The 15,829-nt window shown below is 32.4% G+C and overlaps 2 protein-coding genes and 1 non-coding gene across 4 annotated transcripts; 1 reads left to right on the top strand and 2 right to left on the bottom strand.

The window, feature by feature from the left end:
- Window positions 1-2,957: 2,957 nt before the first annotated feature.
- On the bottom strand, window positions 2,958-3,037 carry TRNAL-UAG. Its single transcript has one exon. It is a non-coding gene; the product is annotated as a tRNA-Leu (tRNA).
- A 565-nt stretch (window positions 3,038-3,602) lies between these two features.
- Window positions 3,603-5,310, top strand: LOC112535162 (stemmadenine O-acetyltransferase). Its single transcript, XM_048370578.1, is given in 3 exon segments — window positions 3,603-3,895; window positions 3,898-4,633; window positions 4,635-5,310. Coding segments are annotated over 3 exon segments (1,350 nt in total). The 5' UTR covers window positions 3,603-3,645; the 3' UTR covers window positions 4,999-5,310.
- A 2,141-nt stretch (window positions 5,311-7,451) lies between these two features.
- On the bottom strand, window positions 7,452-15,713 carry LOC8273598 (pre-rRNA-processing protein TSR1 homolog). Of its 2 annotated transcripts, none has more exons than XM_048371026.1 (21): window positions 15,447-15,713; window positions 15,274-15,350; window positions 15,080-15,157; window positions 14,860-14,991; window positions 14,465-14,515; window positions 14,215-14,346; window positions 13,979-14,101; window positions 13,734-13,811; window positions 13,236-13,328; window positions 13,009-13,137; window positions 12,486-12,569; window positions 11,736-11,834; window positions 11,433-11,630; window positions 11,289-11,364; window positions 10,790-10,893; window positions 10,450-10,709; window positions 10,248-10,334; window positions 9,941-10,171; window positions 8,807-8,885; window positions 8,607-8,670; window positions 7,452-8,022 (listed from the first exon to the last, which is right to left on the bottom strand). In XM_048371026.1, the coding sequence occupies exons 1-21, from the start codon at window positions 15,535-15,537 to the stop codon at window positions 7,904-7,906; spliced, it is 2,385 nt and encodes a 794-aa protein (XP_048226983.1). In that variant the 5' UTR covers window positions 15,538-15,713; the 3' UTR covers window positions 7,452-7,903. The 2 variants fall into 2 exon arrangements, with proteins under 2 accessions (XP_048226983.1, XP_002510662.2); XM_002510616.4 differs by having other exon boundaries at window positions 13,015-13,137; window positions 15,447-15,712.
- Window positions 15,714-15,829: the final 116 nt, after the last annotated feature.

Genomic DNA, 15,829 nt, shown 5'->3' with positions numbered 1-15,829 from the left:
AATATCAATTATATTAATTTATATAATATTAAAATTGATTAATAAATAATTTTTGTATTATTGTATTAATAAAATATTAAAATTTTAAAATTTAAAACAATTTAAAAATATTTTATTTGTTATTATTTTATAATTTTGTATAATTAGTATTAAATATCAAAATTCTATTAAATTATATTTTATTAATTTAATTTTATAATTAAAATAATAATTTAATTTTATAATTAAAATAATTATAACAGTTGCATAAATAAATTACTAGTTTTACTTAAATTGTCTAAAAATGCTATTAAAACGTGTTTTAAAATATTTTAATATTATTAAATAAAATATTAAAAATAAATTTATAATTTGATTAGTAAAATATGCAATTTTAGATTTGAAAATTACAAGCTTCACATGCATACCACGTGAGTTCTGTTTTCCACCCCTTTATTTATTAGAGAGAGAAGCGGGGAGAAAAATAAAAGATTAGTTGATTAACTTGGAGCTTCCTATTTGTAGATTATTAACTAGTGCTTTCATGATGAAAGGCCATTTTTCTACTGAAATGGACCAACTGGGCACAGTTCAATAAACAGCCTCCTGATATTATCTTAGTTTATTGAATTTAGATTAAGATATAAATTGAAATGCTCTTATTTTTATTTATTTTATTGGCAAATTGAACTGCTCTTGTTGAGGTTGCAATTTTAGTTTAGACAAATATAAGGACCTAAAATGAAAAGAAAAAAAAAAGGAAAAAAGAAAAGAGAGAAGGTTCCTAATAGAAAAGGAACCAATAAGAGAAAGTCATGGAATTTAATACCTTGTTTGACCATGAATTCAGCACAAAACACTGTCAATTTCTAATTCAGCAGTACCATTGCAATATGATATAATACGAGACATGCAATATTATATAATTATTTAAAATATTTAAGATATATCATAAGAGATAATTTTTTAATTAAAACTTTTATATTGTATTTAGTTAATATAAAATATAATAATACCTTATTAAAAAAAAATTTAAAATAAACCAATGAAAATGTAGTTTAATATTCTGTAATGATATTTTTATTTTATTTTTAAAACTTGGATATTGTTAATCATTTTATAAAATTTATGGACTGTTTAGAGTAAAAAAAAAAAAATCAAATTATCTTGTAATTTAATAAATCACTATAGATTAGGAATTTCTCAGGGATGGTACTTAAAGTCAGGGACTGCAAAATAAGCTTTTACCTTTCGAAACGACAAAACAAGATTATGGAATACTCTTCTATTCTATTCTAATTTTAAAGATTCCTCAGCATCACATGCTCAGATATTATTATTTTTGAAAAAGCGATTCCTTCGACGACAGGGTATTATTATTCCACTAAAATAAAAAGGTGGTAAGAGTAAGATCAGTCATTTTTGTTTCCATAGGCCCTCAACGGCACTATTCGTTTGAATTTTCAAACTACGAGTAAAGAAGCCAAAAGAAACTGTTATATCTCTCGAATTCACCTCGATACTTCAATTAAAAAATTTAATAAATAAATATTAAATATCTCAATCGTATATTAAAATTTTATAAAAAAATTATTTATTTAAAGATTTATCTTTTTATTCGTAAAATATTAGTTTTCTAGTTGGATTTTATTTTTTATTTTTTTCGATTTGCTCTCTGGAGTTTTTATTTACTTGTGACTTGCATGCTGAGACATTTTTTTTAATATGAGTTTGAATTCTTTCATTCTAGTCGAATTAATTATAATTATATATAATTATTATTTATGAAGAAAGATAAATAATATTATTTTTGTTAGCACTTTATATCTTTTGGAAATGAAAGATAATAATTTATGAATGCTAAAAAAGACTTAAAAATACATTATTTTTAACAAAATGCATATTAAGAATGCGAAGAGTAAATGAGTAAAATCACAATTAATCCCTCCCCTTAGTTTTGACAATATTAACACCTGTACGTCTATTATTTAGTATCGAATTTTATGGCCACTGAATTTTGCTTTCATTTACACTTTTGTCATTACTATTGTTAGTCAACTTAGCTCAACGTGTTAATCGATAAAAAATATTATATTTGATCCCTCAACTTAATATTAAGCATCAAATTAAACAAAATTACGTCAAAAACTTGAATAATTAATAAGTTGTTTAAACTTGCTATAGTTTTTCATTTTATCATAATTTAGTTATACTGTTTAAGAATATAAATCAATATAGATTTTAATGAGGTAAAATATTAGTTTTGACAAACCCAAAATGATATTTTTTTCCTATTGATCAAATACTTGATTGATTGACTAACAATAAAATATAATAAAGAGATAAAAATATTAAGAGAACTGATACTCAGTAATTATAATTAATCATAAAATGAGTAAAAGATATTAATTTTTCTATTGATATTTAGTTGATTGATTAAAAACAAAATATAATGAAGAGATAAAAATATTAAGAGAATTGATACTCGGTAATCATAATTAATCATAAAATAATTAAAATATTAGAAAAGTGATACTCAGTAATCATAATTAATTATAAAATAACTGAAAAATAAGTTTTTTTTCTTTTAATTAAATACTTGGTTGATTAACTAACAACAAAATACAATAAAGAGATAAAAATATTAAGAGAATTGATGCTTAGTAATCGTAATTAATGATAAAATGATTAAAAAAAATAATTTGATCAAATACTTTGTTGATTAACTAACAACAAAATATACACAAAGAGAAAAAAGTATTAAGAGAATAGATATTCAATAATCATAATTAATTATAAAATAATTAAAATAAAAATAATTGACTGACTAACAACAAAATATAATGAAGAGATAAAAATATTAAGAAAATCGATAATTATTTTTATTGATAAAATATTTGGTTGATTGACTAACAATAAAATATAACGAAGAGATAAGAATATTAAGAAAACCGATATTCAATAATCATAAAAATAATTGACGGCTGTGGGATTTGAACCCACGCCCTTTCGGACCAGAGCCTAAATCTGGCGCCTTAGACCACTCGGCCAAACCGTCCTGAACATGCTTCTATCTACATACAAAACTGATAGCCAAATTTCACTTGTATCTTATTCATATTTTTTAATAAATAATAAAATACTGTGTCAATTATTTAACATAAAAGTATAAAATATAAATATTTTATTTTTTTATTAATTGTGAAATATATATATATATAGTAAGTTTAACTACGAAATTCCCTCCAGATAACATTGCGACGGATCACAAGCAAAGTGACAAACCCGCATCATCCGCTGGTCATTTAAGATGCAAGTAAACATTTATTCAAATTCGAAGAAGAATACAAAAAGAAAAGAAACTTCATTTTCAAATAATTAACACTAATTACTGTATATAAAAGCAGCTTTTTATAAGGTGATTCGTTCCACAGGCTGCTATAGACTAATGGATGCCATGCATGGTCATAAAACAGCGGCCACATTTATTTCCTAATTTGTTTCCCCATAATGTAGCTAGCTAGATAACAAGAATTATTAGAAACGTGTCCAAGTTTCTATTCTTGCCTGTATTGTCTTATATATATAGATGAGTAGAATTTGAATTATGCGTCAGGCTTAAGAGCATCAATCGCAAAAGCAAAGCTATACTGCGAGCTGCAAATTATGGAGGTTGAAATAAAATCCAAAGGGTGCGTTCGGCCTTCTTCACCAACACCTCATCACCTAAAAACCTACAGAATCTCTTTGTTAGATCAGTTTCTCTCATACAGTGACGTTCCTGTGATTCTTTATTATCCCAACCAAAACCCAGATCTTGCAAACGATATTGTCACCTCACAAAGATCACTGCTACTAAAGCAGTCACTATCTGAAACTCTATCACGTTTTTACCCACTTGCTGGAAAGATTAAGGACGTCTTTCTATTGAATGTGACGATGGAGGTGCATATTATGTAGAGGCAAGAGCTAATATTGATCTATGTGACTATCTCAACAAACCTGATCTTGCAGTAATGAATAAGTTGCTGCCAAGAGAGGTTAGTTGGTACAGGCCAATTCCTGGGTCTTATACAGCATCAATACAAGAAAACACCTTTGCTTGCGGTGGCATTGCTATTGGTGTACTTATTTCACACAAGATCATGGATGGAGCTGCTTTGGCTTCATTTCTGAAAGATTGGGCTGCCACAGCAAGCAAGTCTAGTAAATAAGATAGCCCACTTATATTTCCACAATATAATGCATTCCCAAAAAAGGCGAGTATATATGCTCTTATTGACCCTCTCTCTAGCACAGGGAAGCTTGCTACGACGAGGTTTGTGCTTGATACATCAGCGATTGCAAGTCTTAAAGCAGATGCAGTCAGGTCGGGTATGGAAAATCCTACGCGCGTTGAGGTAGTATCTGCACTTCTCAGCAAATGCATCATGGCTGTGCTCATTGCAAGATCACGTACAAACGATAAGCCAATTGCATTCACGCATATGGTGAACTTGCGACGAAGAGTCACGCTACCGTTCCCAGAAATTTCAATGGGGAACTTTCTTTGGTTGGCACCTGCACTATGCAAAACTAAGCTGACCGAACTAACTAGCTTTGCACGCCAAATAAGGGAAGCAATATGGAACATTGACAAAGGGTTTTGAAGAATATACAAGGTGACGGAGCATTCTTCAAGTGCATGAGAAGGTTAAGGAGATGGGTAATGTACTTTCCAGCCCAGCACTTCCTAATGGAGTGGATTATGTTGGAATTAGCAGTTGGTGGAACTTTGGTCTTTATGATATTGATTTTGGATGGGGAAAGCCTATGTGGGATACTTATGCTGCTTTATCAGGTAATTTGATCACTCAATTCATGAAACTTTTCATTCTTATGGATGCAAGAATGAAGAAAGGAATAGAAGCATGGGTTTTCTTGGATGAACAAGATATAGCTGTATTGGGAAAAGACAAGGAGCTCCTTGCATATGCTTCCCTTAATCCAAGTCCTTTCGAACTGAGCATGCATGCTTGATTCTCAATTTCTCATTCATGATTAATTCTTTTTGCATTTTGCTACATTTTTTTCCCACAAGATGGTGCTCTTTTACGTTGTTAATGTTGGAGTTGTAAATTGTATAATGTGTTTGACTGAAGAGTGGTGTCTACATTTTCTTTTACAAATTTTGAAGTTATAAAATAAATCCTTAAAACCGAGTTTTGACCCAAGGACGATACATTTGTCCATGAATCTGGATGGAGTGCCGGCCATGGACTCTGCAATCTCGGATCACATGTGCTATATGGAAGAACTTCAGTAGCAGCCTTATACAAGATTTAGTGTAAATCGCTTGTTAGTCACCTAACTTTTTCAGTAATCTAACTTCTATTTTTGCTTCAAATGAAAGACACTTGCAAAATTCGAGTTAAGTTTTGCTAATGTGTTATGTCTGAAGTAAAAATATAATGTTAAATCAAGTCTACAGAGATATTTTATGATTATATTCTATATTAAATGTCACACTAGTATCCATATAAGATAATTTCTTACATGGACATTGAACCATACAATATTTTTGCTTTGAGTATCATGTTACCAAAAGCTGAATTTTACATCTCCCTGAATATAAAAATAAAAAGAATTAGAACTTACCATTTTAAAATAAAGCATTGCATATACTTAGTGTATAGCTCAACTCAGTTAGATGATTAATACATTTCATTAATTTTAGGGAGATACTTATCTAGACTTAGTGTATATTCCACAACTAATAAGAGAGTGATATATATATATTTTACACGTTGATATTTAATGATTGACACATATTTCATCATTTAAAACTAATGAATATGTCAATCATTTATCAGTTTGAAGTATAAGTGGGGACATACAACAAGCTTAGGTAAGAATTTTTTTAGTTTTAAATGATAGAATATATGTTAATCATCAAATACCAAAGTATAAAATACTTATAAACACATGTTACTATTTTATTAATTATGATGGATACACCAAATATTTATCTTCATCACTTATTATTGTTTAGTTCTACATAGACTTTTCAGGTGAAGTCGAATAAAAATGTTTAACGAAATAAAAAAAATTATCTACCAGCTGTAGGTTAAATCATGGCTTGGCTATTAATGTTTGATACGAGTTAATTGAAGTAAATAATTAATAGAACAAAGATAGCATGTTGAAGAGAACAAAGAACATATTTTGTGGTTTTAATTACTTGATGACAGAATAACTAAATATTTACTAAGCCAAAATGGGATGAATAATTCATTCAATTTTGAAATGAGAAATTAAGATGTTAATCTCCACAAACGGCAAAGATTACATTATAACTAAATTAGTGAATATTTATCCATCGATTTGTTATACAAATGCGATATAAATTAAATTAATAAATATTTATTTATCAATTTGTTATACAAATGCAATATAAGTATGTTGGCTTTGTACGATACTCTTACCAAATGAGGGTTAGTGCAAGGAGGTTTGTGTTTAATGCTTCCGCTATTGCTGATCTTAAAGATAAAGCAATCAGCTTAGGCGTGAAAAACCCAACCCGTGTTGAGGTGATCACTGCCTGTTTAGCAAAAGTCTCAGGTCTATATTTAAGGCCAGATCAATAAAAGATAAGCCGCTTGCAGTCACCCATGCTGTGAATTTGTGTTGAAGAGCTCTGCCACAATTCCCAGAATGTTCACTGGGAAACTTCATTTGGTCAGCAGCTGCACTGCACATCCGAGGAAGCAGAGCTGGATAGCTTACTGTGCCAGTTGAGGGAAGCAATAAGGAAATCAATGGTGAATTTGTGAAGAAACTACAAGGCGATGGAGGATATCATAAGCTTTGTGAAATTATCAAAGAGATAAGTGGAGTCCTTGGCAGCCCGGAGGTAGTCTTTTCTGGTGGAGTGGATTATGTGAGTTTTACCAGTTGGTGTAATTTTGGTTTCTATGAGATTAATTTTGAACTAACTTTGTGTATAAAAATAAAATATTATTCTAATTTGATACTAAAATTAATTTTAAATGAATTTGATAGTTAATAATAAATTTAAAAATTAAATTATAATTTTAAACTATTAATTTAATCCTCGCAGTACTAGTTAATTTTATTATTCTTTTAAAAAAAATAAAAATCAGTATCAAGGTGATTTTACTTCCGCCCGTTCGATTCGTGAATTGACCAAAGATCACATCGGTTGCTCTCACCTGTTCCGCTCCACAACGAGGAAACAATAAATAAAATTATAAGAACTGAATTATATGTTAAACCAAACTACAAATTAGAAAGTATTAAACTAAACTACAGAGATAAATAGTATTTAACTCTTAATTTTATTAAAATTTAATATTTCTGAAAGAGTATCCTAAATTCTAAAAATGTAATTGACAAATAAATTATATAATTCGAACTTGTTTCTAAATTTTTAATTTATGTGATGTTGCCACAATAATAATAATAGTAATAGAGGAGAAAATATGTTCTTTCGTTTTTTTTTAACTTATGCACACCCATTGCTTATTTACCAAAATTCACAAAATTAATGCCCGTAAACCCATGCACATCCACAAAGGGTTAAACATCAATGGAGAATTTTTTACGGTTAACTAATAGCATAAATTAATGGACAAGGATTGCCAGGAAGCAAAGTAACACAATTGTTGTCCCTCTATTCCTTCCTCTGACTATAATAAGAGGGGAAGTGATTTTGCTACTTCACACCAAAAAAAAAGAGGGGGGCGAAAGGCAGTATTACAAGAAGAAAGGTATGACAAAATCCATGCTACTCTAATGCTTCTGACCTCCTAGCAAACACGAAATTGGACTTGACAATCTGAACCAGAGCTTCATTCCCACAAACCACCATGGTAAGTTGTGTGTTTCAGAATCATTAAGATGGGAGGATCAGCTACCTCCCCGATCAAGCATCAAGAATTGGGAACCGATGTTCTGGCCACTTGGGATATGCACGTTTATACAGGCTCATGCAAACTGTATCATGCTGCTGAAGAACACCATTCAAGATGCACTTCATTGCCCCTACAAAGCAAGAAGAATTAAAACTCAACTCCTAACTTGCCCCACAAAAGAAATGAATTAAAAAGAAAAGAAAAAAAGAAAGAAAGAAAATTGGCAACTACTATGTTAATTTGACTTATTTAATCAGGCTTTCAATACTTTCAAGGGTTGATTCATCACCCAGAAGGTTTGTTAATTTGCAGTTGGGGCCTCCATAAAAGGCCATATGTCCACAGGTGCAAAAACTAAAAGCATAATATCACCAAAAAATAATAAGTGAAACAGCAAAATCTTCTACCGTACTAGACAATATCCTCTTATGTTTCAGCTTTTCATGTAACTTTTTATATGTTTCTACTATAATGATTTTAGAAGAATCATGCTAGTGACAGCAGCAAAATGTTTCAGAGAAAGTTATACTTTTGTGATAAGATGAAGAAACTGAGTTCAGATAATCATACCAATCAAGTAAACACAAACTATATGTTAGCATGGTAACATATACAGCTGTATAAGTCCAGAAAACTAAATGCTGGTAACATATCAAGAAGTTAAATATGTAATCAAAGTTGAATCATTTTATCTACATAAAGAAAGCACCGTACCATGTGTACCAACAGGTTCCTTAATGCGACCACGACGACCACATTTAGTCCATACTTCCACAGGCTGCAAACACCAGTGGCATCAAGAATTTCAATCATTCACGTAAATGGAATTGGAGAATAACTCTTTTGACAAGCATCCTTGCAATTTGCATGGAAAGCCTAAAAGATAACAAGCACTTGAAATGAATTTGTTTTACCTTGAACCATCTCACGTCCTCTGGGTTATGGAACATATATCGTACTGAAGCTTTCAGTTTTGATACTCTTTGAGGGTAACTGCATAAGAGAGTTTAACATATAAGGATATCAAAAATATTCAACTTAAAATCCTAAGGTTCATCTAAGATATTAATAGTTTCCAGAAAAGCTTTCAAACATCAGTAGAGCATTGAGAGAAGATCAATGCTGCTTTGAAACTTAGAAAGAATAATAACTATATGTAGAGTAAGAAGTAGCATTTTTCTCCCCTCTGCCTAAAAGGCAATTTCATCACTAAATAAGCATGATATATAACTACTGACTGTATCACCATGGAATCCTATATGATCAACCATCTTTTATTAAACTTGTGTCAAACATAGAACATGAGTGAATAATTATAATTAAATAAGCTTTGCCCGGTAAGTTACAAACAACACTGTTTAGTCATGAAAAGCAACTTGCCGAATACAATAAGAAGAGGTTAAGTTCACAATAATGCAGGCGTGAAACTGGAATTACCAATAAGAAAACAACAGAATGCTTGCATGCCAGTAATAGAATTATTGGCTCCAGGTATTGTTCATCATGACGCCATTCAAAGACAACTAAATTCGTATATGTTCATAAATACTAGTTGCACATTTAAGATGTTTTAACTTTAAATACAATTTGATAGATGAATAAAATAAATATGCCCCTAAGATACTAAAGAATGCATTAACTAGCAATTTTGTTTCAGGAAATTCAAATAGGATAGTTTCTATTTGAGACTTATAGGTATACAGTAGATTGCTCCTAGGATACTATTAGTGCAAATTAGCTAGCAATCTTATTTCAGGAAAATAAAATGAAATCAGTTATCACTACAGTGGAATAGATAGATATTCAATCAAGCCCGATATCCACAACCAGCTCTAGACCACCCTCAAAAGCCCAAACTCTATACTGGTTGGCTTAGAAAAAGGGAAAAGCATGAAATCAAAGCGCCTAATGCACAGAACTGATTCAAAAAAATTACAGGGGTAATTACTCATTTCTATATGTGGAAGTATGTTTGCATGATACAATTGGAAACAGGTGGGAGTATGTTTGCATGATACAATTGGAAACAGGATGTCAAGAACTCGTACCCTGTTAATATAATCCTCTTCAGTATTGTCCTGTCTGGGTCAATGCTTCTTAAGGAGCCAACAGCAGCAAGAGTGGGGGCAGCACCTCCTTCAGCATGCTTCAGGACTACTAAAGGAAGAGAAGGAAAAGAAATTGGAGCATAAATTGATGCTACAGAGAACCGCCCGGCATGAAGGAACCTCTCCATCTTGTGCTTGTCTGAATTAATGTTGTCAGTGGAAAAAATTGGCCTGAAATGCAAAAAAGAAAAAATGACGAAAATTTCTAGAATGTCAACAAATGCTATAGATGCATCAGATTTATTACCTGGCAACAAACTGCCGAAAACCAACATGAAATATTAGTTCTTCTTTGGATTTGATTGGAGCATCATATGTGTCGTGTTTCTTAATGCTGCAAAAATTAAAAAGCTCATTTTGTGAACAAACTAGGATCTAGCAAAATCTCTACTTAACAACCGAAAATTTCAACTGGAAATGAAGAAAGAAAAGTTCTTGATAGAAGATACCTAAAATGAAGAACAGACATCTTAGATTCATGTTGCAAAAGGCCGCATGCAATAATGGGCAATGTGTTTGCTAGCGTACATAATTTGGAAGCAACAATAGTGGGTATTTCCTTGATGTGTAGCCTTACATAATGACCTGCTGGTATACAGCCATCCAGGTTGTCTTGGTCGATTTCTAAGGCCTTTGCAAAAACATGTTTTTGTGTTTTTGCAAAGTTATCAAATGCAAAAATTCTGGCATATTCTGGAGGTAGAGACTCCTGAAATTCAAAAGTAACATGAATGGCATTCTCTGCAATCTGCAAAAATAAATGCAAATGCAAGATGATGATTATATTACTTTTGGGTCCCATGCAGAGGTTCTAAAGGACTTGAGACCTCTATACTTGGCAAAACGCTTTCTAGCAGGAATATCCAATGGCGTTTCCACTTCATCCGGAAATTCTGAAGCACAGGAGAAGGGAAAGAAAAAAACAATATTAAAAACTAGAAGTAACTCTTCTACAACGGCAGATAAAATATTTAACTAGCTCATGTTCAGAAGAAGTTTGGCCTAAACTAAAATCTTACATTTCACCTGATGAATTTAATGGATACAGAAACTACATGACCCCGAGAAGACATTAGGCTACTTAATATTGTAAGAAAGAAGAGGAGGAGGGTGGCAGGAGCAGAGGAAGAACCCTAAAGACAAAAACACTTCCTAAACGAAGGATGGGTGGTTCATTCTGAGCAAAGGATCCTAAATTTGCATGTAGAAATTAAACTTAATGCGACGTTATGATAGAACAAACACTACAAAGAGAGCACCATTTGTGACACTAGGAAAGAAGACGCACCCTCATCTTCAGCATGTGCCTCTTTAAGTTTTCGAATCTCATCCTCTATCTGTTCCCTTGTTAAGTTTTCACCTTCCTGCATGACAAATGAATACCTATTACATCTGTAAATGATAACTTAAGTTATTACACTTTGGGACTCACCATCATCACTGAAGCATTTTCAGTTTCTTCATCAGAGTTTCTAAGATCTAGAGAAGATTGATCATCATCAATTTCTGACGCATCAACTCCCTCCAAACCTGGACCATAACTTTCTGTTTCGTCCAGTACCATACCATCTTCAGAATCACTGCCGCTATCTGAACCGTCATCATCTAAATCATCCACAATCCAAGCAGCCTGCAAGAATAAATTTAATGATTTGAAACAAAGACAGGGAGCAACAGCAAATTAAAAACTATAATAGCACCCAACAAAAGGAAAATTGGATATATTATCACAGACCTGGTACTCTGAAGTACCTCGAGGTAGAATCCTCTTTTTTAGCCTTTTCTCTTCCTGAACTTTGTTAGCCTCCTCCATCTCTGCCTCTGTTGGCCATGTCTGCTCAGGAATAATAATTTTGTAAATGGCAATTCTTCTACTGGAAGTCAAGAATATCCTCAGAAAACTAATAACAGTAAAGATGATGTGCCATATCATTTTTGTAATCAAACACATTGGTAGGAATATTACAGCGTTGGTCACCCATTAGACACATGCAAATGCAGATTGAATCGTGGTGCAGAAAATATTATATTTTGCAGTCCACTTATAAGCATAACTTTCTGGAATATAAAATATAATGCCACAGCTAAAATGAAATGAATGATAACAGGTAAAAGATCATAGTAAAGACTATTAGAATCAGCATTATTTCCAGACTTTTTAAGTCCAAAATGTGCGCAGACACTACAGCCAGCATTACACAAAATCTCATCTTATTCAAACTCATTGAATTCCAACAACCAGAAAATAATAGGAATTCAATTTATTATTTCATACTGTAGCTGAATAAATAAAAATCAAACCTCACAAATTGAATGCTTGAAATGGAATTTAATGGAGTAGATAATGCAAGACTAGAGCATAATCATTAAACAGAATATGGCAACAGCAAAAGGAGCAAAATACATTAACACAAAATATCCAGTGGCTGAATCAGCAAATCCGAACATCAATAAGATAATTGTAATAAATGATTGTTTAAGTTACCTGCTCCCCTGCAAGTGGATCTGGAACATTCTCAACAAGCACGGGCTCCTGTGTCAAAGGATCAGGATCTATAGAACGAACAACCTGAAACAAAAATTGTGTTAATAGATGAATGACATCAAGTTCATACTAAAGGATGTCAAAACCTGGTCAATTATCACACATCTACCTCTTCAACATGTAAAAATTGGTACTGAAAGTTTTTTTTCCAGACTATTTAGAAGTTAGAAAACAACTATGATGATAATGTTATAAGAAAAAGTAAAAATGTCCACAGCATCTTTAATCTTTCATGACTCTTGGAAAAGGAATACAGCCCCTAGATGATACAAGGTACGGCAGTGCCACATACTAAAATAGAACAATGAAATGCCTAAGAACAAAATTGCCATGCCTTTTACGCTCAATGATTTTCAGAAGATGATGGGATGGTGATATGTGAAATTTTTAAGCCAAGTAATGGGAAATTAAATCATAACCGATTCCAATAAATACCCTTCTTTGACTATTATAACTTAACAACCTTTACCTCCGCATCACGCACATCATCTGACTCCATTAAATCCAGTTCTTTTCTTGGATTCAAAGGAGATGGATCTTTCAAAATTTCTATATTCTGCAACTGAAAATCCCCCGCGCCAGAAACATGAACCTGGTTTAAAAAAATATCAAATACAACACCACAATCAGATTTTCACAGACAAGACATAAGCATCATCAGAAAATCAGGCCAAAGGTAGAATTTATTACCAGCTGATTTACTGAGAGGCTGCGACCATGCAGATAACCAGTAAGGAGAAGGGTACATTTCCCTAAATTGCCATTATCTGCTACCGTAGTAACCTATAAGCATCCAGGGATAAAGCATCAAACAATTAACAATAAAGCTTTCACATCAATGTTTCAAGAAATATATAAATCAATACAGTTTCCTTGGAATGCAATAATAAGGAGACTTTGTGGAAACAGAAGTGCAGAACAGCGCGGGCTCAAAGTTAATTTAATTGAGAAACAATTCATTTCTTTTTATGTTATTTTTCATATTCACTTATTTGCACGAGTAGTAAAGCTACAAGGTAGATGTAATTAGACTACCTTGGACTCTTTTTCTAGTTTGTCTCCCTTGGTGTCAGAAAGAATGGACTCGGATAGAATATAAAGAGGTAAGGTTCACCCTTTCACCTAGCCATTGGGCCTACCTTAAAGTGTCCTAGACTTATATTAGAAACTAATAAATAACATAAGCACCTTTTGGGACATGAGATAAGGCCGTTGGTTTCTCCAGTGAGGCAATGTTAGCCTTTGCTCCCTGAATAGCCACAAAAACTGCAACAAACATTTCAGAAGCCTTATGAAGAGTGCCGTAGCATGTAAATATACAGAAGACGGGAATCACACACATTGCACCAAATGAAATTTTTTCTGGTGACCAGCAAAATTTCATTAGTGAAACAGTGATATAAAACAATTTGTTTAATAGGTAAGCATACTACCTTGTGCAGCTCATCTTTTGTATCTGCTGGATAGAACTTACAATCCTCAGGAAATTCACTAGCAAGATTGGATGTAAACATTTTCTTTAAGTCATTTTTTCTTTTCAGATCAGTTGGCAGATCCTAGAAACAAAGGAAAATCTTGAACCTCCGGTAATGCAAAACCTTAATCCAAGTGCTTTATCTAGAAATTTCATTGGCATGCAAAGGGAAGCACAATAATAAAAATAACTTACACGGATGAAAACGGCGGTGCTTGGCAAACCAAGCGACCTAAACACAGACAAGCACTGACTTCCAAATGAATCAATATAGTCAGAAGCACTTTCTTCGCTGGCTGATGCCACAAAAGCAATCAGATCAGCAACCTAATAATCCAGACAATGTTTAATAGGTCAAAAGAAAAATCAAAAGCACTATAATAATTTGAGGTAGCAATAAACTGCCAAACTCTGAAAATAAACAAGGTTGTCTGAAATTTTATACCTTAGCCATTTCCATGCACGATAATAAATCCCCATGAGGTGCTTTCAATACCTAATTTTCATGACATCAGTAAGGTATTCATAAATAAAAGTACTATTTAGATGACACAGCTCCGGTACTAAACAAGAAATTAAAATTCAAATGTCTAATAATTTAAGAACATGATTTGACAAAATCAATGGAAGGTAATTCTGAAACTTTGCAGTCTAAAACCAATTCCAATCACAAAAAAGATTAAGTAATTTGTTTAAATCCTACACCTCACATTATAATGTCCAATCTTTATTGATGCTTGACAATTGCAACTCATCAACTCAGCAATGAAATTATTAGTTTTACCAAGGACTGGAAAGTAAAGTTTCTGAAGAAAAAAATAGTGTACTGTTGGAACCTACTGTTGCTCTCATTTTGTACTCGGAGGAAGCTACTGTTGAAGACACAGCTGCGCCACCTTCAGGAGACAATAATTGCAAAAGATCTTCAGCAAGTGAATCTATGTTTACAGAGGCAGAGAGGCCAAAAAGAACCTGCCATACATTGAAATGAATGAATCCAAAGTCAAAAGTTTAAAATTTGAAAAATGGAAAATTAAAAAAGCATTTGACAGACACTTACAATTACTCGAGGAGGGCTCGATGATCCACCAGAAGCTCTTTTCTCTTTCAAAAGTGCCGCCCTTTTCTGCTCCCGCAACTATAAAAATTGCAAGAATGAGTCTAAGATATCCAAAATATGATAGCAAGAGGTACGAATTTGGCCAATAATGTCAAAATAACAAAACAACACAGATACATAAATATCAAAATTACCATCTTGTTACGTTGAATTCGAACAGCTCGAGCTCCCTTAGCAGCATTACGCTCTGATTTTGCAATTCTATTCTTATCTAAACAACAAAAATAAAGAGCATTACACTTTATTGATTGAAACAAAAGGTTAAGATATAAAGAAAAAGAGTAATAAGATATTTGGAGGTAAAGACCTCTGAGAGAAGTTTTGTGCAGGTTACGAGTTGATTTTGAGGAAAAGCGAGACTTGTGAGCTTTGTTCACTTGAGCTCGAGATCCTCCCATGGTTATTAATGCGAAGAAGATCTTAAGCAGTCAATTATGCACTTAAAACCCTAAAATATATTAGAAGAGACGTCGAGTGCTCTAAAACCCTTCTTCGTGGTAGCGGCAAGGGTCTGAAGAGGGTTTTCCAATAAGCTTTCTTTTCCCCTTTTTCTTTTAAAAAAATACAACTGCAATGGCATATATAATCTTATGCAAACGACCTGACGTTTAAGAATACACTGTTTTAGCTGTGGCGTGATCGTCTCTGCACGAGAGCGTTAAATAACGCGTCGCTGTTTAATATGAAGGT

The sequence above is a fragment of the Ricinus communis genome, chromosome 2 (assembly GCF_019578655.1).
Source record: "Ricinus communis isolate WT05 ecotype wild-type chromosome 2, ASM1957865v1, whole genome shotgun sequence".
NCBI lineage: Eukaryota > Viridiplantae > Streptophyta > Magnoliopsida > Malpighiales > Euphorbiaceae > Ricinus > Ricinus communis.
Note: the sequence above shows the minus strand (reverse complement) of the source record. Positions and strands in the feature narration are given on the sequence as shown.

What these genes read in the sequence shown, in the direction of transcription:
- LOC8273598 (XM_048371026.1), bottom strand. Translation starts at nt 15,537, where the DNA reads ATGGGAGGATCTCGAGCTCAAGTGAACAAAGCTCACAAGTCTCGCTTT. An exon ending in ATCCACTTGCAGGGGAGCAG is followed by an intron (nt 11,835 to 12,485) that starts GTAACTTAAACA and finishes ATTCCTGAGCAG; the next exon opens with ACATGGCCAACAGAGGCAGA. An exon ending in AAGAGGATTATATTAACAGG is followed by an intron (nt 8,886 to 9,940) that starts GTACGAGTTCTT and finishes TCTCTTATGCAG; the next exon opens with TTACCCTCAAAGAGTATCAA.